This window comes from Colossoma macropomum, unplaced genomic scaffold (assembly GCF_904425465.1).
Source record: "Colossoma macropomum unplaced genomic scaffold, Colossoma_macropomum, whole genome shotgun sequence".
Classification (NCBI taxonomy): Eukaryota; Metazoa; Chordata; class Actinopteri; order Characiformes; family Serrasalmidae; genus Colossoma; species Colossoma macropomum.
This window is the reverse complement of record NW_023494795.1, coordinates 21,758,332-21,781,019: the sequence shown is the minus strand read 5'-3', so window position 1 is coordinate 21,781,019 and position 22,688 is coordinate 21,758,332. Positions and strand designations below refer to the sequence as shown.

Here is a 22,688-nt window from a genome sequence, read left to right as displayed (position 1 = left end):
CTGGTACGTCATTTAGGTCTGTTTCGCGTAATGTCGTGTGTCATTTCTACCTTTCCTACTTAAGGACCGTTCCATATACTCAAATTTAGCTCAAATGAAGTTTGTTCTATGAAGCCTCAAGGGCAAAATGATTGACATTTTCCCAAACCCCCAGTGAGTTGCTGTGATTTGCAGTTCTAAACAGCAAAACTAGCAAATACACTATATGTCCAAAAGTATCCAGACACCCTTTATAATTAGTGAATTCAGCTACTTTGAGGTGCACTTATTAGTGATATTTTCTGAGCCCTGCTGGTGACATCACGTATAAATAAAGATATTGCATGGCTACGACTTAGTAAGGCGAGGTAATAAGATACTAGTGTATGGCCACGACTTAGTAAGGTGTGGGAATGAGATAAATAGGCCTTGACCACAGCTTAATAAGGCATTATCTCGTTCCCATGCCTTACAAAGTCATGGCCACAACTTGTCTCGTTTCCATGCCTTACTAAATTGTGGACATGCATAAGGATCTTGTACCCACATGTTAATATGTTATGGCCACTCATTATTTTTATATGGCATGTCACAAGCTGGGTCGCATAGACATTGCCTATATACAGCTTGTATAATCTCCATTAAAAAGCATTACTAATAAAATAAAAGACTCTGGAATAGCTGCACATGAGCCTAAGGTCACCATTACCCCAATGCCCCCCAGCAGAACAGTAGAACAGTGAAACTGCCCTCTTTTGTGGAGCTATGGAGCACCCGGCAGTACTGTTAAGATGAGTTCTAGTGCAAAGTCTTTCCAGAACAGTAGATAATATTACTGCAACACGGGCAATAAACTCTATTATAAAACAGACAGGACCTGCATTCTGACAAATGGTGCTACTTTGTTGAAATATCATACCGTATAATTACATATATCATACCGCATAATTACAAGTAGCTGTCTACATAAAACTGTATGTAGGATATTTTGATGGCCTAAATCACTTTCAGGGGGTAATAAGGGATAAAGAGTAATATTAAACTGAGTCAGTGGTGGAGGCTGTTTGAAAGGCAGGGGGGAAAAAATGAAAAGGGCTCCTACTGCATGACATGGGGCCCCACCAGTGTGCAAAAAGCTATGATGCATCATGTATTTTGAAATAGTCATCATCCTTGATTAATATCAACATTATGTTATTTGTTGATCCAGATTAAATCACCACACCTATATGATAAAAACACACAGGAAACTATAAGCAAAAGACAGAGGGAACCATTAACTTTTATTTCACACACACTCTGCATATGAACATTCTAGAGGGGGTGTGTCTAAAATGGAAAACTCAAATAGATGGAATAGATGTAAGTTTTTAATAACGGGGATTTTTAAAAGTATTTAAAGTGTTTTAACCCCTTAACAAGCCATGGGCCTGCCAATGGGCCCAAACTCTTTTACACACTTCTATAACCTAAGAGTTAGTTTGCATTAAAGTCCCTGTAGTTACTGAATAATAAGCCTTTGTATGAAATAAACCTGGAATGTTAAGGGGTTAAACTTTTTTGCATCATTGTTGGCAACAATTTACTTTGTTTTTACTATCAAATACAGTTAACCTGACATAATCTAACCTAGCTTAAAGGGTACACTGAAATAATAATTATAATAATAATAAAAACAGGGACAGTGCAGATAAGATTACATCTAAATTTTAGCCAGATATTAGCCTTACTTATCGGCCTCTTGAAAAAATGCAGAAAAGACTTGTTATTGGCCATACAATGTTTTGAATGTAAGCAGGGTTTGAGAGGTAAATTCAAAATCTTATCAAAGTATTTGGCAGCACCCCTAGACTGTCGTCATGGCACCCACTTTTGAAAGCCTGCCCTAGAGGGCATGTTATGTGAGAGACTCACATAAAAATCATATTTTATTCATGATTTTTTTTCTCTCCATTGCAAGGGCACTTCATTGTGTTTTCTCACTTGGAAGGGAATTTAAGAAGTCACATCATGAGTTTTTCCATCAGAAAGGCACCTGTAGGGAATGTCAAGTTTATCCCATAGTGAGGGCACCTATATGGCACCACATCACGTTTTATCCACTGGAGGGGCATCCATTAGGAAACTTCCCCACATTCTCACCTTTTACAGCACTGCATCACATTTTATCATGTTTTCTCACTTGTAAGAGTACTCTCTTACCCTGTGCATGAAAACACAAGTTACTACACTTTAGTAATGATGTGCGTGTGGACAGTCGATGGACCCCTTGATGAGTAGCACAAATTGTTAGAACACTGGTCCTAAAATCTAATTGGACAAACCATGTTCTTATCCTTAGGAGTGCCTCACAACAATTGAATTCTGTATGACTATTATGCTGAGAATAAAATAATCTTTGGCTGTATTGCTGCTTGCCTGGACCACAGAGTGTAATGAGGTAAGAACATGGTTTTATTTAAACTGAGGGGCTGACAACAGCTAACAGGCTAAAAGATAGCTAGCAGGCTAAGCAACTTATCCATTCATATCGCAGGCTTTGAATTAATGTACAGACCTATCCAAAAAAAAGTTTCCAATGTATAACAGGGGTGTCCAATCTTATCCACAAAGGGCAGTTGTGGCTGCAGGTTTTCATTCCAAACAAGCAGGAGCACATTTGATCTGTTATATGACAAAAATTAACGCTTATAACATTTATGAAATGACTGCAATGGCCAGTGATTGGCAACTCAACATTCTGACTGACAATGATTCCTTAGCAGCAATAACATACTCTAAAGGAACTACATTTCTTAGCCGAATAATTGTTTATCTTGATTATTATTAATTAACGGTCTAATGAGGTATTAATAAAGCAATAAGCTACTTGAGGCTGTGTGTTACAGTGATTTTATTACAGGTAAGGGGGGGTTTAGGCACTCTGCTTCACATCACTGTAGCACACAACCTCTTGTGCCATATTGCTCTATTAATACTCATGATTTTAAATGAAACATTGGAAACAGTGTCATTTTTTATCTTTTTATTTATGTCTTTAAGGTTTATCTTTACACATTGTCTCTGTTATAAACCTCAGAAATTGTAAAATAAGAGAGGAAAAAGCATTTTAAATGTCAATGTATATTAATGATGTTTTATACAGGGTAATGTTGAATCAGTTTTTGGATTAATTCATCAGGAAATATTTACTCAATGAAAAGGTCAGCTGACTTCTTCAAATGGTGTAAAATAGGGGTAGGCAATATGATTATACTTTATCATTATAGAGATAAATTACATCCCAACACGCTTCTCTAAGTATATAGTGGATATCTTCAGTACTTAAAGAAAACTGACCACCTGCATGTTTCAGTGCTAAGACAACATAATTAGGATTTATTTCCTGCTTAATTGGATGTCGTGCAGTGCAGCAATATGAGAAAGTTGTAATAAAAACCTCTGTACTCATAATATTATTTAAAGGTTTGTCACCAAACCTCAAAAAACAAATATCATAAATTGTGAAAATGTTTCAATATAGTTTTGCCATATCAACTATCCCTAGTAAAAATAAGTAAAAATAGAAAAAATGTTGGAGGTTTTGATATGACAGTGACAATATATGATGAACATTGTCACCATCTCAACAAAACCTTGGATCACCTAAATGACAACTTCACAGGAGAAGAAAAAATGTTCTTAACTTTGAATGCAAGTTAATGGAACAATATTGTTTTCTTTCTGATTTGTATTGGTTTTTTCATCATGAAGTTTCAACACATTATTAAGGACCACTGGCATAAAAAAAGTAAAAATTACAAAAATGATGAGATAGGTTTGTTTTGACAGCACGATATGTTCCATAGATCATTAGACCTGGATAAGCTATGCATTACTCAAATGGACCATGCTGCTGGGCAAGTCTGTTCCAGTTTCAACTCCACACCCTCATACCTTCTGCTTCTGCATTGCCACCTGGGTGACATCACTGATCTATATTTCTGGGAATGGAGTACAAGTCAAAGAGGCCATGTTGAGTCATAAGACTCCAATAAGACTGAAACCTCATAATGAATTAGCATACATGACAAGATGTCCATAAAAGTCCATAAAAATCATTTTATAGTGGAATAAAGGGGTTTTCTGTGGTTTGAGTTGCTGAGAGAGTGTGGAACATATTCAATCTATCAAATCATAGTGGCAGGTCATAGTCAGTAGACTTTTTTAGAGTTATGAATGTGAGCCAATGTTTGTGTGTGTGTTTGTGCTCGTGTCTGCTATCGCAGTGTCAGTCATATCCATGCTTTTTCATGAGGACTTATGCAAAGAGCTGCAGGGTGAGCACCTGCTGTCTCAACACTAAAGTGTCAATGAAGCATGTGAACCATTTACCCTCAACTATTTTACCCCCCCCCTTACACACACACGGAGAATTTAGTGCCATTATTTATCACTCTAATACAGCGACCCAGTCTCATATTGGACAGTCTCATATTGGACAGTCTCATATTGCTGCCTCGCTCTGCATCACTGATGCTAAGTTCCGCTCTTCCATAGCACCCCGGCTGTTTTTTTTGCCTGTGGTCATCCACAACCTAGCTGATGAATGTTCCTCATATCATAACCTTAATTGTTTCCTAACTGTTATCTATGCAAGTTCCTCCATTCTAATGTTGCACACAAAAGCTACTTGAGTACAAAAGGCTCCCTCTTGTGGAGAACGCTCTGCCTGCTAAACATAAATGAGTGCGAGTTACAAGCCAGTTTCATGAGGTGTCTTGCAAATACCACTAAAATGCCAAATTTATTTATATGCACATTGTTTTTTGGCTTGATTTAAAATGACAGGCAACACAAGAGAATGACTTTAACACGTCAAAACAATTGGACAGCGCATATGATCAGCTTTAAGCACATCACCCTAGAGATAAACAGAAAAATGCCAACTAAAAACTATTACAACAAGTACATTTAAAAACACAATCAGCTCAGCAATTAACAAAAATCTCCAAAACATTTTATATAGCAGTGGACTTTCAGTTGGCCAAAAAAAGTTTTCTCCAGTGTCCTGAGTCAGTATTCCTGTGCTTGACTAAGGGCAGACACATATCAAACAGTTATTTCTTCTTTTTTCTCATAGTAAGCCCTAGGTATGCTCCAGTGCTGTACTGGACCAAACATACTTGACAATAACCAGATTCTGCAACACACAGTATTTTCTCATTATCTAGCCCTTCCTCAGCTCAAGTGAGTTACAGCAGAAAGAACAAAAATGTGAGAAGCATGGTGTCCCCATGGTAATAAACAGCATCCACTCATTTAGTGAGTACAGATGAGTTTTGTCTTATCTTTTAACTATATATACTGCCTCTCAGTTTGGAGACACATTGCTTTAGTTTGAATTACTCTAAGAAATACCATTAAGTAATACCTGCAAAGCTTTTGTTAACACAGAACAGATATTTTACTCACAAATGAGGTGTTTACTAATCTTGTAACTCTATATTTTTTTAACCATTTGAAAATGCCAGCTGCCCTTTACAAATGATACAAAGTTACTTGCAATAAAATCTCATTACATTGTCACACACAAAGTTAAAAAAGTTTTTTCCTCATTATAAAAAAATTTCAGAGATTTCAGAGATGGAAGCGCATCAAAGTGCCTCTTTGGTATGAAAAGCAGGTTCTGCCTGAATAATGATTAGACAGTTGTCCTTTTCAAAGTGTTTTTAAAAGTGCATATTAAAACTCGTTTCCACTAAAGACGGTTTAAATAACTGAGAGCTAGAGTCATCTCAACAAATGGATAAAATATGTGGGGTTTGGCATTATTTCCTTTCATTGGTTGTTCCTTCAGTTTTGCAGCTTTTTCAAAGAAAAACAGCAAATTACAGATCGACACAACATGCTCATTTGTATGTACACATTTTGAAACCCAGTGTATATTTACTGTGTTTATAACTTCACACTGACGTGAGAGCAGTCATTATAAAATCACATCACATTTACTTGATACACTGTGTGGTCAAGTGAGAGTGCAGAATTTTAGTGTTTTGATTAGATCCAATATTCCTGACTCATTTCCTTAGTGACCGATTGAGGATGTAAAGGGGGTGTGAATCTCCTCCTCATTTTAAATCATACTCTACATTAGTGGTGCCCTGTCCTGGTCCTTGAGAAGTACCACTCTGCAGAGTTCAGCTCCAGCTCTAATCTAATGCACCTGGTCCAGGTAATGAAGGCCTTCAGGGGCATCTGAGTATTAAAGTCAGGTGCGTTGGATCTGAACTCTGCAGGGTGGTCGATCTCCAGGACCAGGAATTGGGCATCCCTGCACTACGTCGTCTGACACTCAACTTCTCTCAAACATTTTCACAGTTATTGAACACCAAGAGATCAGATTCTAGTAGCTGTGTTTTCTCTTCTTTTATCTTTCTCATATCCTCACCCACTCTGAAGTCAATCTCTCTTTACCTCTCTTTCTCCCACTATCAGTCTCTCTCTTTTGTCTTCACTCTCTCCCTCTTTCAGGGTCACTATCTCTCTCTCTCTCTCTCTCTGTCAGTCTCTCTGTCAGTCTCTGACTGTCTCTTTCCCCTTTCTCTCCCAGTCTATCTCGGTCTCTGTCTCTCTCTCTGATTCCCTCTTTATCGGCCTCTCTTTCTCTCCCTCTCTTTCTGTAAGTCTCTCTTACTCTCTCTCTGTCAGTCTTTTTCTTCCCCCTCTTCTCTTTTTCTCCTCTCTACCCTCTCTCACTTCCTCACTCTCTGTCAGTGTCTCTCTCTATCTCTATCTGTCTGTCTCCCGCTCTCTCTGTCAGTCTCTCTCTCTTTCTCTGGCTCTATCTGTCTGTCTCTCACTCTCTCTCTGTCTCTGTTTTCTCTCAATCACTCACTCACTCATTCACTCACTCACTCACCCATTCACTCACTCAGTCTCTGTGTTTCTTTCCCCTTTTCTCTCTCCTGTCTTCTCTTTCTTGCTCTCTCTCTATCTCTTTCTCTCTCTGCCAGTCTCTCGCTTTTACTCTTTCTGTCTGTCAGTCTCTCTCTTCTTTCTCTCTCTCTCTTTCTCTATCCTTGCTTCACCCTCTGTCTCTTCTCTCTCTCTCCTCTCTTTTCTCTCACTTCTCTCTCTCTGCTCTCACTTATTGCTTCCCTCTCACTCTTTCTCTCCTCTCTCTCTCTTTCTCTCTTTGTCTCTGAATTCTGGCAGAGGTCGTACCTGAGACATACTGAACGGTTTCTTCCCGCCAGAATTCCCACCAGCTGACGTGTGTTAAGGTACGAGGTTGTGGAAAAAAAAGCCCTTGAGCCTCATTTTTTCCAATACATCTTTTATCTGTCAGGCAGATGTCTGGATGATTTGGGTGGTGTAATTGGGCACTGCTGAGAGTTGGAATGAAAGCTGCATGCTGGTGAAAAGCTTTTCAGTCACACTGCAGTGTGTCATGGGATTTGAACTCATCCTTGAGCTTAAAATGTGTTGAAAGCACCTCACAGTTCAGAACCCTATATAATGCAAAAAACATGTTCCATCATTTCTGCGTTTAAGGAAAAAGTACATTAGGACAGTAAAAATAATTACTAGATATAGACTAAATGTTTCTGTTTGTTGTTCAAGAAACTTCAGTTCTGCTCTATATTCTTAATGCAGCATGTTGCCAAATGTCTTCGCATAGCTTTTGAGTTCAGCACACTGAACCCAGTTAAGCCTGATTATTTTGAACATAAACAAATGTCTTTAATAATTGAAATGTTGGCCTGTGAGTTTTTCCTGTCAGTTTTGTGCCCAATGATCACTGGGATAGGCTCCAGCACCCCCTGCGACCCAGAAGGATAAGCGGCTTAGATCATGTGTGTGTGCGTGTGTAATTTGATTGCCTTAAATGTTTGTGTTAGACTACCTATTTAAGATTACAATAAATAATTAATATGTCATGTTACAGGTGGTGAAGGATCTGTTTGAAAACAGTTACAATAGATGAGATGCATTATGAATAAGAGGGAGACAAATAGACATCAGGACTGTCTGTGTATTGTTGATGGAAGCTAACTGGTAACTGGGAAATCAGATCTTTCATTAGTTATGGGTGTACAGCAGTGTTAGTATCAATGTGAGGTTTCTACTTTACTGTGGGCCCCTCTGCACGCCCCCCCCCCAACTATTTACGCCACTGGGAAGGACTACCATCGTGTTTGCCAGCAAGGCCTATGTTTTTAATTCTGTCTGAAGGCCTGCTGTTATTGGCTGAACCTGGAGTTCACTTAGTAACAGTAGTCCTGTTCAAAATGCTAATTTAATAACAAAACCTCACGCTAATTTAATAACAACGCCTGCTGAGTGAGGCACATGTTGTGTAATGCTTATGTGAACATCCAGGCTCTAAGTTTCTAATCCAGGTTATCCATGGGAATTTGAGGGAATCACACAGATATTTGACCTCGAATGGCTATTCAAATCCCACACAATATATTAAAGAATCTCTTTTGATTATACTAATCCAACTATAGTTCCACGGGACAGAGGGAAGCGGAGCAATGAACGCGGCATTTCAGAGGATACAGAAGAAGCTCAGAGGAGAGGACTGTAACACACAGCTGCTGACGGCAGTCCCAGGCTGCACTGGGTGACCTCATATACAGAGCTATTTCCAAAACAGAGCGGACGAATGAGAAAAAGAGAGGAAAAGGCAAGAGAGCGAGAGCTCTATTGTAACGTGGCAGCTAACTCTGCTCGGCGGGATATGGCCACTTCCAAAATTCCTCTGTGAGGAGAGAGAGAGAGGCAGAGAGAGAGAGAAAGAAAGGGAGCAACAAGGGAGAAAGAGAGATACAGGGGAAAGAGTGTGAGAGTGAGGAGAGAGAAAGAGAGAGAGAGAAGAAAATGAGACAGTGAGAGAGAGAGAGAGAGAGACAGAGCGAGTCTGAACAAAATTGATTTCACGACCTAAGGGTGAAACGATGTCCAAAACATCTGCTTGTGAGCTCCCAGACGGCCCGTTAAAAGCCGGAGACTCCAGTTTCTTCAGCATTGCTGTAATATGTTGAGACACGTGCTGATTGCAGCACTAAATGCTAACAACCTGCCATGCTCACTATGGCCACTATTTATGTGGCCATTTCACCTGAAGACCTCCTCTCCACTACTGCAGCGCGGACAGGCAGTGCGGTCGTGATGCACTTGCGTAGCTCTGGGCTCTTTAGCGGAAGATTTTCTCCCCTAGCCGCGTATTCAGTGAAGTCACTTTTATTTTTCTGCTTTTTTGGCGCAGTTTTTTGGAGCATTTTCTATCAGTGTTCTAGAGCAAACTGCTTTTTGACGATGATTCCTCTCAAGGATTGAAGGTAAAAACTCTATGGGCCATTTTCCCAGACCCAGATTAAACCTAGGCCTAGACTTCTCAAAGGTGTTTCACCACTGACACTGCAATTAAGTCAAAGACTGGGCTTAATCCATGTCTGAAAAACCAACCCTGAATTTTTGAGATGATTTTTGACTCAATATTAAAAAAATAACATATGTTATGTTCCTTGAGTATAATGAGCCTGGTTCGTGGAGCCAGATTAAGTCCAATGTTTGACTAAATGGTGAAACACCATTAACATTGCAGTTTTAGGCTAAATCCATGTCCACAAAATTGCCCAATGTTGCTGATACAGAAAGCAAATGTGGCCTCTTTCTGTAGGCTGCCAAATGGCCACTCTGGCCATGGCGAAATGGAAATCAACTCAGATAGTTTTTAATGAATATAATTAAATGCAATGTTTCTCCCAGCAACTCTGTTATCAGATTAACTAGGACGTTGTTGGTGCTGGCTCTCTGTGAAATGTTTTGATTTTGTGTTGAGCTGCTAGTGAGCAATGAGAGACGACAGGGGAGGGGTGAGACTGCCCTGCTGTGAAAACAATCCACACCTCTTCACAAAGACAGCTGTATAAAACAGACAGCACAAGTGCAGCTTTCTTGATATCAAAAGATCCTGTGCAACTGCTACAATAAAAAGCATCCATGCACAATGAAAACACTTTATAAATGTTGACTTGCTCACCTACAAAGACAAAATCCAGTTCACTTCCAGTTTTGTATAGTCATAAACATTTCCATTGAGATGTTTTCCATTGACATTATTGAAGAAAAAGGTACATTTTTCAACTGAGGGACCTCCTCCAAAACAGACACATATAGAATCATATGGCTGCTGTGAAAACTTGTGTTATTTTTAAAGTCAATAAAATGCTCTTTGTAATAAAGTTGATGACCTGACAGCCCTTAGACCTGATCAGTGCACATTTACGTGACCACATGAATTGCCTCATGTCAGTAGTGCTGTGTACAAGACATCCAGTCTTTGCTGCATAATTGAAAGTGTATGGACGCAACATGTGCATCACCACTGTGAGCCTGACCAAAGCACTGTTTAGCGGTGCTGAACTGCACCGCCAAATCCCAGCTTTGTCCAGTATAGTACTGTGCAAAAGTCAGTGACCACCCTTTCACTGATTTAATTTCTAGTCAAAACCGTCAATAATTATAAATCATTATTTTTCAGCATCAAAACTGAAAATTACACAGGAGCCCCAACAACCAAATCTAATATCACACCTTTCAGTATTTAGTGTATCCACCCTTTTCCTTTATTACAGCTTCCATTCTTTTCAGGAGACTTGCACTCAACTTTTCAACGAAATCTGAAGAGATTTTTTCTACCTCCAAAGTGCAGGCTTAGAAGATCCAAGTAATGCCAAACAGACTTAACGATGTTGAGGTCTGGACTCTGGAGTGGACAGTCCATTGTTCCACCACCAGTATCTTTGTTTGATTTGCAAATTCTCTACTTTTTGCTTTTGTTTTGAAAAAATTGCAACTTGTACTTAATGGCCATTCTGCAATTGAACACCACAAGAGAAATCAATTAAGGGTGGTCTCTGAGTTTTGCACAGTCCTGTATATGGCACTAAAAAGATCTCTGTGAAATTCACTAGCTGGTCCAGTGCAGAAGTTTCAGCCAGACACAACTCTCCTCTTCTCCTTCTCAGCCCTCTTGGGTCATGAGTTTGGGCCACTGAGGATGCGTTACCTCAGGCACATTAGATCACACCTCTGGCACGTCCACCACCATGTGCGCGTCTGATTTTAACCATACGATATATGATCTAATATTTGTCATCTTAAATGGGTTGCAGAGTGAAGCAGTTCAGACTGCACCTATGACCTAAGGCCATATTCCATAATGAGTGAGAAGCAATAATACTTTCTGCTGGATTGCACACCACAGTTACAGATGAGTCAAATGTTTTAATTGGCTGCACACAAATAAACCATGTTACATCAACACAATGGATTTCTTTCAGTCTCTTACTTTGTAAATAATGTGCAACCAACTGGCAAAATATAAATAGTGTAAATTAAAGGCATTTTGCATGCTACGGTGCTTTTTCTGTAAAAATAAAAACAGATAAAAATTGATTACAGGTTTGTTTTTCTTTGAGTGCCTCTGACATTCACTAGCCATTGACAATCAATCATGTGGTTTGATCTAGCACTCTGTGGCAGCTCTTCTTTCAGCCCTTAAGAGTAGAATTGCTGCACAAACCTCAGTAGCAATCCGCACAGCTCACAAATCATTTGCAAATAGGATGCTCAGCACAGACACAGTTTCCAGAGCCCTAACCAGCAATAAATACCGATGCAGCATTTCTAAATCCTTACTGTTGCCTAATGTCATGCCATTGGGCACACAGTGAGATGTTTCCTCCAATCTGATGTATTTGCAAAACAACCATCCAAACCCTTATTATTGCCATTACTACTCCAGTTATCCTTTGCTGAAGTGCGTTAAAAGTGAGTGCGCGCGCGGGAGTGTGGCTCCTACCTGTGAGCGATGGGCTGAGGGCGCAGAGCGCAAGCAGGAGCGCGAGGAGAGCGCGTGCTGCGGCGGGACTCATGGCTAATGGAGCAGAAGCGGCGCGCGGCCGCTACACACGCGGAGGGGGGAGAGAGGAGAGAGGGGGGAGCGCGCGCTCCCAGAGCTAGGGCTCCCTCTAACGGGGCTCAGGCGGTGCTGGAGCGCGCACGCATGCACTTCAGTCTCTTGCTGGTCGGCTGATGAATTAGTCTTGGACGAGTCCTCACTTGAGCATAATTAAAAGCAGGATGTACTGTGAAAAGCTCATAGAGTCACAAAGCATCCTGCCTTCATTCACTCTTCATAGGCTGATATGAGCGCGCGCAGGCCTGGTGAGTTCCTCTTGCTGTATCCGAGCTGCTGCTGGTGGAGCCTGTTTGCCCACAGTCTGCACTCTATAAACTCCAAAACAGCGCAGTCAGTCTCCACACACGGGCCTTCCACTGGCTTTTTATGACGATGATCATGTGGAAGAGTTTAAAGCTGAAGCTGTGTGAACACCCACTGCACCACACTGCACTCCATAGGCACGAAAGAGGATGTACAGAACTGTGCAAAAGTCTGACCGCCCCTTATTTATTTCATTTCCTGCCAAAATGGTCATTAAGTACAAGTTATTCAGGGACAGGAGCAAATCAAGCTCCACTCATGCTTCAGTTCTGAAAAAAATCTGCAGCTGTTTCTGTCCATCCTTTCATTCTAAGAACACTATGAGTCTGAAAGTATGTGTAGCTGTCAGGAAAAGGAGCTGAGAAAATAAAAAATAGACAAACAAGTGAGCTGCTGGTGTTCGTGAACAATGCTGAAACTGAGAGCGTTTACATGCACTTAATAATCCCATCATAATCAGATTTCTGCAGTTATCTGGTTATTTAAATTGTCATGCAAACAGCATACTCCAATTTCCAAGGTCTAGAAATTTGACTAAAAATCTGATAAAGACAGCTGGATTTTAGCTCGGTAATCAGATTTTGCAGCGTATGTAAACTCTTACTCTGATTTCTTTCAGATTTCTCAGTCTGCACATGTGTGAACACAGATGGTGGTACCAGAAATAAGCAAGCAGTGTTTCTGCGAGATGGCAGCAAAACACTTTTAGAGTGACACTGAAACCAACTACATGCTGGTTGAAATGAAGGATTTAAGTATTCTTCATCTTCTAGATGGTGCATGTTCATATTTTTTGGTAAAGTGGTGCAATGTTTTTAAAAAAAGCCATTTCATGAAGTTTATATTTTACATTAAATTTACATCATATCTTTATCTGTGAGTTTATTGGCTCATTGCAAAGCCGAAATCCGATTAATGCCTGACTCATATACACCAAAGTTTTCCCATTATCCGATGTAAACATGTTGATCGGACTACTGACAAAATCTGATTTTCTGCAGTTATCAGATTATTCAGTGCATGCCAACGCACTCAGTGATGTGTTGGATATTTATTTAAAAAATTGTATCAGATTATTATGTAGATCATGCAAGATTAGACTTTGTGTAAACTACTTAATTCTTTGTGCATAAAAAAGTAAAGTCAACTTCATTTTGCAAGTAGAGTCAACTTATGTTAAATGTTGGATTATCTTAAAAATGTTGTTCCACGTAACTGGGTTAAGCAGGATATGCTGGTTAAGCAGACTTACATTTGTTCATATGTTTAGTAATATCAATGAGAGAACATTGATTAAAACCAAAAACAGTAATTTTCATTTTGTGAGTGAATGGACTGGCTACTGGTCAGGTCCTGATATTAAATTGTTAGTTCTGGATCACAAATGTCACTCCAACTCATCCCAAACATATTGGGTGGTGGTCCGTTACTCCGTGGTCCAAGAATGCAGTTCCACTGCTCACAGCCCAATGCTGTGGGGGCTTTAGACCTCCTTTGATGCCTGGCATTGGGCATGACAAGCTTGCACCCATGTGCCAGTGCTCCAGAGCTATTAGCAATGCTTTTCTATGCAGATTGTAAAAGCTATATGTGTGCAATTAAATGCCTGTGTCAGCAATGGATACACTTAAAAGTGGCTGAATTGACTAATTAAAAGATGTCAGATGTCTAAGTGTCTGGATACTTTTGGACATATAGTGTAAATACAATACAAGATGATTTACACACAGGAAGGAAACAAGTCACACAGCAGTGGTGCATTTCCCGAACGCCTTCTTATCTTACTTGCACTGTAAAAATGATTTGGTGTTAAATCGTTTTCCATCACTTTAACTCAGATGCAATCTCTCCTTCCTCAGACAACCCTGCAACTCCCATCAGCTGACTGTGATCTCCAGACATGTAGGTCATCTAAAGGCCTACTGTGCTTAGTCATGTCTGTCTCAGTGAAGATTATACCCCTGCAATCAAAACTTAGCTTTTCAAAAATGGTTTTAATACAGATGAGCTTTCACTTTAAAAAATAATGGTTTTCTTTGCAGCAGTGCCATTTAAGAAACACCTTTGGTACCCTTCCCCTTTAATTATGTTACAGAGGAGGGCGAATGTTGTGTTAGGTGTCTTGCCTAGGGACTCTTATTGATATAGTGTAGCGAGTTTGCCAAGGCAGGGAATCAAATCCCAGTCTGGCACATGAAGGGCAGCCACTACACTATACTAAATGCTATGTCTCAAAGACATTACAAAGGATGGTTCTGTGAAAAACCATCTTGGTAAATGAGAACAGTGCAGAGAACCTTTTTAAAGTTCACACAATCTCTACATAATATTAAAGATTTTTGTAGAAAACTGTAAAAAGTCAGGATCAAGCCAAGAACCGTTTAACTGTGTAAATGAATCAAATGTTACATCAACACAATCACTGTCTTTCAGTTGACTTCTTTTAGCAAGACTTGTGTTGATGTAACACTTTTTATTGCAGCCATTAAAATAGCAAATTTTAATCATGTCAACATGTCAATTCAAAGCTACACTTGTTTTGAATGTATGTGTTGTAAAATATACCCATATATGTGTTTGGCAAATAGCTGTTTATGTGTTTGATTGAAAAATAACAGCAAGAAAATTCTCCTTCAGTAAGAAGGCAAAGCCTTCTCCAAACTTTTATCACTGCAAAAACATGTGCACCAAGTAATTAATGCCTGGGTGCTGTGATGTTTGAATTGGTTTACCTTATATAAGCATAAGCAACTCTATTTTGACCACTCAAAAGTTATTTGTCTGATCAATAACTGCCCTGGATTCTATTTAAACGAACCACTTTAAAAATGCACATGGATGCTCTGGGTAGCTGCCCAATGATTGCGTTTGATGCCTGCTTTGTTGAAGTGAACAGGATTTGATAGGAAACCATGCTCAGTTTAAACCATCTGCTTTTTGATGATCAAATGGTGCCAGATTATGACGGCATGCGTTGTTTCGGCACTTTGTGTGCTTGCTGTAAGCTGATAGATAGCCTACAGTCCTGCCATTTACTATCATGCATAATCAGTGTTTATATGTGATGGCAAGCATGTTGTGTTCCAGAGAAAATAAACTGAGCGACTTAATGGTTTTTGGTAAGAAATCCTAAATGTTTAACTGGCTGAAGTAATAAATTCACTTCTTGGTCAGGATTGATCACCTCCATGCATGCAACATGTCAGTTCGATACATAGAGCTATAGCTGCCCTCGTCTGGCATAATATAGCAGCTCTGCTCACTCTTGGGCCAGGCTACATGTATAATTAATGTCCAGAATGTAGGCCACAATCATCTCACTCCCTCTCCCACTGAAAGCAAACTTTTTATCACTAAATAAGGAAAGTACATCTTTGATTCTACCTATCATATAGCAGCTGGTGGATGTATTTGTTTTTTAACACTGTAGCCCCATTGTACAACATAACAGCACAAAATCTCCTGACCCTTCCCTAATGCTTACACACACCACACAACTCCTGCTGTTTCTCTCCTCTATTTCAGAGCTTTGCAATTATCACCCTCTGCTGGTCGTGCTGGTCATCTGCGTTCAAAGAACACATCCCTCATGTGGCGGTCGTCCAGTGAGGTCTTGATGCCCAATGGCAAGGGTCTGGTAGCGGCGCACTCCCTCTGACCACATCCTCTTCATTGTGGTAAGGTCACTATGATCATATCATCCATATTTTATTCATTAATAACAGTCTACAATTGCCATACAGTAATGTTGTTCTTGTGCCATTTTTCAACTGAAATCATCCATCCATCCATACGAAGAGGCCCAGTTCAAGGCAGAATTTTAGCATTCAGCACTTGGAGCTGCCTCTACAAACACATAAATAGAGGCGTTCCCTAAACCAATACTCAAGTAAATGTTATTTTACAAAAGTGTTGTTAATGGCTGACAAAGAAGCAAAAATAGCCTAGCCAAAAATATAATTAACAGAACTTCAGTGAAATTTCTTAGTACATACTGCATCTACCAGCCCAGTGAAAATAGGGCTAGTATTTTCTAGAGATCCATTTGGTTTGAAATACAAAGAATAATAAAGATAAAGTGACAGATATGAACAATAGTAAAGTGGTCCAAATGCAGAACTAACAGAACAGAAAGAAAATAAAGAATTAAAAGGAAAATATGAAGGAGTAAAACACATATACTTACAAACACATATGAGTAGAAACTGTATCATTTGGGAAACAAAATCTTCAAAATTTGACATAGTCATACGCAAAAGTATGAACACCCCGACCAAATTACCAGTTTTGTTCATTTTCTAGGTGAAAATAATACATTCTCTACACAGAACAAGCTTAAATATCACATTTCACTTCATATTTCAGTGCACCCTTTTATTTATTTGCTGGGTTTAACATACTGGAAAAATACAAATTGCACAATATGTTAAATTCAGCTAATAAACAGTAACTGTGGAGAGTTTGTTCTCTGTAGAGCATGTGTTAGCATGCTCACTTAAAACATATAATTTCACCAAATGTTGTGCGTGAAACGGTAAGTATGTGTAAATGAGTACAACACAAACCACAAGACAGTGTAACAGCAAACAGCAGGTCTAACTTCCAATCGCTCTAAAAATGAAACCCAGCAGATTTCCATGATCTTTAGCCACCAGTGCGTTTTATGGGTGCTGAAAATAAACTACATGCAAGCCTAAGCAGAGCTGCCCTAATGTGTCCAGAGATATCAAAGCACAGAGGCATAGTTAACCCAAAGAACTGTGTCAGCAGATAAGCCTGCATTACAAATAACCATCCAGCAGCCATGCTCTCTAACTGCTTTAGGGGACCTCAGAGTAAGGGCCAATTAGATCTGTGTGTGCGTGTGTGAGAGAGGGACAGAGAGTGACAGCAAGCGAGAGAGAGAGAGAGAGAGAGACAGAGAGAGAAAGAGAAAATGGAAGTAAGTGGAAACTGAAGAAGTAATTCATGTCCTTAGAGGCTTCAATGCAGTTTTAAACGTACTCACCAAGGTGCACTTTTAACCCCTTAAATGGCCAGGGCCCACAGGCAGACCCAAAGTTTTATTACACATCTCTATAGCATAAAAAAAGCACAGTTTGCATTGAAGTCCCTGAATAATAAGCCTTAGTATGTAAAAAGCCTGGGATTTTAAGAGGTGAAAAGTTAAAGCACTAGAAAGGAGTCTTTGGAGTAATGCTAGAAAAGCACCACTTTTGGTTCCCTGAAGAACCTTTCAGTGTGGTGTCTGATTTTTTAACAGTTCAGCACAATTTAATCTGGTAAACAAGTCATTCTGAGTGGTCTGGTGTTAAATTGTGCATTGTAGAGAAACCTACCAACTCAGATTTCTTTACAGTGGTGGTGATAGGAACCAGGGGTTCACGATGTCTACGAAGCAAATGTAGCATTTTGTTTATTATCCTAACTGACCAGTGAATCTACATGTCACTTCTGAGTTTTTATATTCTGTCGGGTAGAGTAGACGTCTGATTCCTATCACCACCGCTCTGAACAATTCTGACTTGAGTTTCTCTAGAACTGTTTATTTTACATCAAACCACTCTGAACGACCTTATTTACATTTTAATCATGTATTTATACCAGAAATTTGAAAAAGAGTAGTTGAATTACCCTTTAAAGAACCTCCCACATAATGTAATAGTCCTATACAAAATAACGTTTTTTCTCCCTAAAATGTCTTATATCTCAACTAAGACTCATTTTATTTTTAAGAATGTACTTCTCTTAGATGACCTGTTGGACTGCATGCTGTCCCTCCTGCGTCATTAAGCAGTGACAGCATCAATGTTTCTTGCCGTTATTTATTTATTTCTTCACACAACACTCTTAAATGTTTAATAGAAGTCCTAAAGGCAAGTGCCTAACAACCCACAGCAGGTCACAGTGTTCACTATACTAACACAACACTGCAGGCTATAGTGTTCACTATACTAACACAACACTGCAGGCTATAGGCAGTTACAAAGAAAAAGCGCTACACGTAAATACATACTGTATGTATCATATTTAATAAGTGTATGAAATCTATTTTTAACAGATGCAGTTTTATAATACTCAGCAGTTACAATACAGATTCCTAGCAATATGTAGTTAATACCTGCGTTAGAAAGTCAATGATAATATCTGGTATTATAATATTCTAAAACAATGAGTCAACAGGAGGAACTGAGAACGGAAGACTGGAGTACAACAGACAGTATAAAAGAAGAATCCTGTTGTGCAGGCTGAGAGCACACTAACACACACATCTCTCTCAGAGAATATAAAGTATATAAGCATCACAGTCCTGGATGTTGCTGCTGTAACCCTGCAATTTCCTTTGGGATTAATAAAGTTTTTATCTATCTGTCTATCAACGTAGCTAAGGAGTGCTAAGGCTACTGACTGCATCGACAACTCTATCTGATTCTTACATAGCTTCCTGGGAGAACTTCTCACTCTCTTTCACCGGAATGATGAAGTAACTGACAGGTTGCAGTGTGCCAGTCTTGTCTTTGTAGTTCCCCCTGTGTTTCTGTGCCAGCTGAAAGACAAAAAATAGTAAGAACTACTACACGCATTCACTACAAAAGCCTTCTTGTCTGTCATACACTGTTAGAAATAAAGGTGCTGTGCAGGTACATTTTTCATTCATCAAGGTACAAACAATGTATATTTACCCTCAAAGGTACAACAGTGGTTTAAAGGTCCAGTGGTGCACCTAAAATAAGTTTTTCCCAGATGAAAAAGTACATATTTATATCTTTTCATAACCTAATGTTCTGAAACAGAACAATACAATAAGAAGGCTGGAAACGTGACAGGGTGTGTGGAGTCAGTACAAATTAGAAAATATAATTTCAGTGGATTATGGTACAATTATGCTCCCCGACTAAAGGTACTGAGATGTACCTCTGAGGGTACCACCCCAGTGATAAGAGGGGTAATGCTCCTGTGACAGTTTCATTCCTTTTTCTGAGAGTGCAGTGCATCTCTCATTGTTTCTCTTTCACTCTTATGCCCTTTCTAATTTGATATTTCTTATATTATTCTACATTTCCTAACCCGCACTTCTAGAAATAAAGGTGCCAAATGTGCTTTGATGGGATGATGCAATGGAAGAACCGTCTTTGATTCCCTAAACCACCTCTGACTCTCCAGTTAACCTCTCTGTTAACTGTTGCCCCATTTTTGCCTGAAACGGCATACCCGAAGTAAAGGGGGCACTGTTTCCACATACTTTGAGCTATAGTCATGATCATAGTCTCATTTAAAAGGGAACGCTCTCAACCATCGGAATAACTGTATGAATCACTGACACAGAGTGATAGAGGCTAGAATAGAGGAGTTTATTTTTGCCTGACTCATAGATCTCTAAACTGATCTCTGACTCTTGTTGGTTATCACGATCACATGTTTTGAAAGTAAGGACCCTCAGATTTGCTAGCGTTTGCTATTTGGTGCTTATCTTGCAAATGAAATGATGATTACTGCTGTGAATAATGGATTATAAAATGCTTTGTTGGAATTGAATCCTGGGATTTCAAATGGTATATAGCGTCACTGTATTGCTAGACAATGCAAGAAAATGATGTAAAAAAAATGGAAGTGAACACTCTGACAGAAGTCTGCTTATCAAGAAAAGCTTAAAAGTGGTTGTACTGTGTTATTAGTATATGGCAATTACTCTGCAAAAACAGCCTGTTCTAAATTCATTGTTTTTTTTAAGTCACGTAATCCAATACACTTACACATGTTTATTCAGCCTACCGCAGTTTAGCCCTACCCATTTACACCAAAGTTATAAGGACTGTTGCAGCCCATACTCCTTTTTGAATGAGGCACAATACAGGGCAGCCAGTCAGAACTCAGAGTTCATTCACATATATCTGTTTAAAGGAGAAGCATGTTTAATTCTAAGAGAGGTTGGAAAATTGTCATCTGAAAATGAATTATGGCTGTTGTAGCTACATAAAACCACAAACATCATCAGTGGGCCTCAGTAACAAAAAATAAAATTCAAGATAAATGTAGAACAGGGGTCCTTTAAAACACTCAAATCAAACCACTCATGGCATCGCTCCAAACACTTTACTGGCACCTTTATTTTTAGGAGTGTGGGTCATCTGCAGGATGCCTCTTTCTTCAGCTATATATTCTGCACATTGGATATGCAAGGTATTAGCATATGGAGTTAATTTTGTGCCAAAACTTTAAATAAAATAATAAAATCCACAAGCAAAATATGAAGTATCAGCACCCAGTGTGGTAAAAGTACCCCAACATTAACAGCCTGATGAAGATCATAGAGTACTATACATTACCACTCCTCACCTCATCAAAGTGTTTGATCTCTCGCTGGCGCTCGAAATCTACGTTGTATCGTGCCCAGTAGGGGCTGTAAGGGGCCCGATCTGGTCGCTGGGTAGTGAACAAACCTCCAGCACTGGAGATGGAAGGGAACATGCCACCCATGCTGTACTGACTTGCACTGCGGGTCATGGCTGCACCCCGCGAGTCCAGAAAATACTTGATGGTTGCATTTCCAAAGGTGACCCCATACTGGAACTTGGCGGTTGGCACATGCCCACAGTACCTAAACAATTCAGCATTAGTCATATATTCAAAACTGTAATAACACCTGCAGTCTAATGTAAAATCAGTCAGGTGACCAAAGGCTGAGTCTAAAAGCATTTCATGGTTTCCTAATGAGACCTAAAGGTATTCTAGAGGAAACTAGTGGTCTCTATTGGAATATTATACCATTATACCAATTCCCATTAGAAAGCAAAACCATTAGGATTTAATCCTAATAGTGTCTAATGGTCCTTTTTCAGCAGGATAGTCAGTGGTCCCGGTGGCCAAGTGCACTTCTCGCCTGCAACTGCGGTACTGTAAAATTAACTAATAAGCTCATAATCTTTACCCAGGCATCAGGGACGCTGGAATGTAGGTGGCGTTGTTGTGTGTGATGAGAGAGCCATTTCCTCTGAGGGTCGTGCCTGACATGCTGGACTCACTCCTGACCACAGCGCAGGGCTCGCGGAGCGCCTCCCCTACAGCTACAACACAGAGTTGCCTGGCAACCACTCACTCCTCGCGTGACTCAGTCCGTGCTGCATTGTTACGCACGTGTTAACTTGACAGTATTGGCGCCAATTTGGATTCATGTTGCCTTTTATGACGTTTTATATATAAAAAACAGCTAATCTTATGTGAATATGTGAATTCGATCTCGTGAATTTGTCGTCACGGTAAATGACAATGGTTGAGTTCCAATCAGAAGTGGTCGCCTATCTCCTGCTGCCAGAGCCGGTTTAAGGGGAGCCTGGCCACTTCCTGTTTATCCAGTTATATCAGAAACATGAGTGCAAAACGTCAGAGAGCACCCGCGAGCGAGTCCTCAAAGGATGGAGGTGAATTAAGCCAAAAAAAGAAAAGTTAAAATAGTTTCTAACCACTTGACCTGGACCTTGAATTTTGGAAAGTAGAGAGATGTATTAAATAAAAAAACAAAGAAAATATACCTGTATATTTCTTTTTTTCTACACCAAAACGGGTTTCGGCGCTAGCGTTACTGCTACTGAGAGGGATTGTTTGGCATTACTGCTGCTGAGTGCTGATTGGTGAGCTGATTAGCTGATTGGCTGAGTGAAGCAGTCTGGTTTGCACTCAGTGATGTCATTAATGTAAATGAGGCACCTTTATGAACTCATATAACTGGAGTTCAAAAGCACCCAAAAAATATAAGAGCAGTGTTGACATTTTTATGCTGTTCAGTCTTCAGGAAATAAGCGCGTTCCTCAATATAAAAATGTTTTACAAACTATGACTTTCTCAAATGCTATTCATTTTGGACTCACTCAGGAGCGCCATCTAGTGTCTGACAAACTCGGAGGACATTACTGAGTGGCAATTCTTAACTCTACACGTTTTCTGCTATTACCTACAGCTCCGCCCACCACAGTACACACCCAGAAAGGTAGGGCTTAAAAACATAAAAGCTCTTCCAGGGCAATTTTTAAAACCCATCTATAGCCACTGTTCTATTGTCTACTGTCTATTGTCTACTGTACACAGTCTAACACTTAAATAAATACTTATAAAAATTATTGTTTAGCCTAGCATGAACCTAGCCAGTTGAATCCTGTTTTGGGTTTCTGTGGCAATAATGGTAACGTTGTCTTTAGAGCTAACTGATTTTAGTAATCTACAAATGTAAAATGGTTCTAGCCATATGGCACCAAATAAAGGTTCTTCTACTGTTGCAAGCTTGACGTCATAACAATAGAAAAACCCTTTTTTGGTGCTATGTAGAGCTATTTACAACACATCCTCAATCAGTCTGAAGTATAATTTCACCATGCACAGAACCATTTAAGCATGAAATGGTTATATATAGAACTTTATATAGAACCATTTTACT

General features: G+C 39.6%; 2 protein-coding genes across 4 annotated transcripts in view; both read right to left on the bottom strand.

Annotated features, from left to right (window-relative positions):
- Window positions 1-12,365, bottom strand: part of fndc1 (fibronectin type III domain containing 1) — a 62,872-nt gene extending 50,507 nt beyond the window's left edge. For 2 of the 3 annotated variants that reach the window (XM_036581846.1, XM_036581849.1), the window contains exon 1: window positions 11,837-12,365. In XM_036581846.1, coding sequence (XP_036437739.1) covers window positions 11,837-11,909 — 73 coding nt within the window. In that variant the 5' untranslated portion in view covers window positions 11,910-12,365. The remainder of the gene's footprint in view (window positions 1-11,836) is intronic. The other variant, XM_036581847.1, reaches the window with a different exon arrangement.
- A 6,105-nt stretch (window positions 12,366-18,470) lies between these two features.
- Window positions 18,471-21,729, bottom strand: fam166c (family with sequence similarity 166 member C). Its single transcript, XM_036581845.1, has 3 exons — window positions 21,189-21,729; window positions 20,597-20,858; window positions 18,471-18,806 (listed from the first exon to the last, which is right to left on the bottom strand). The coding sequence occupies exons 1-3, from the start codon at window positions 21,269-21,271 to the stop codon at window positions 18,693-18,695; spliced, it is 459 nt and encodes a 152-aa protein (XP_036437738.1). The 5' UTR covers window positions 21,272-21,729; the 3' UTR covers window positions 18,471-18,692.
- Window positions 21,730-22,688: the final 959 nt, after the last annotated feature.

Bases quoted from the DNA above. Each gene is read 5' to 3' on its own strand.
- fam166c (XM_036581845.1), bottom strand. From the start codon at position 21,271: ATGTCAGGCACGACCCTCAGAGGAAATGGCTCTCTCATCACACACAAC. The intron at 20,859-21,188 runs GTAAAGATTATG...TGAATTGTTTAG, and splicing joins CCAGCGTCCCTGATGCCTGG to GTACTGTGGGCATGTGCCAA. The intron at 18,807-20,596 runs GTGAGGAGTGGT...TTTGTCTTTCAG, and splicing joins AGATCAAACACTTTGATGAG to CTGGCACAGAAACACAGGGG.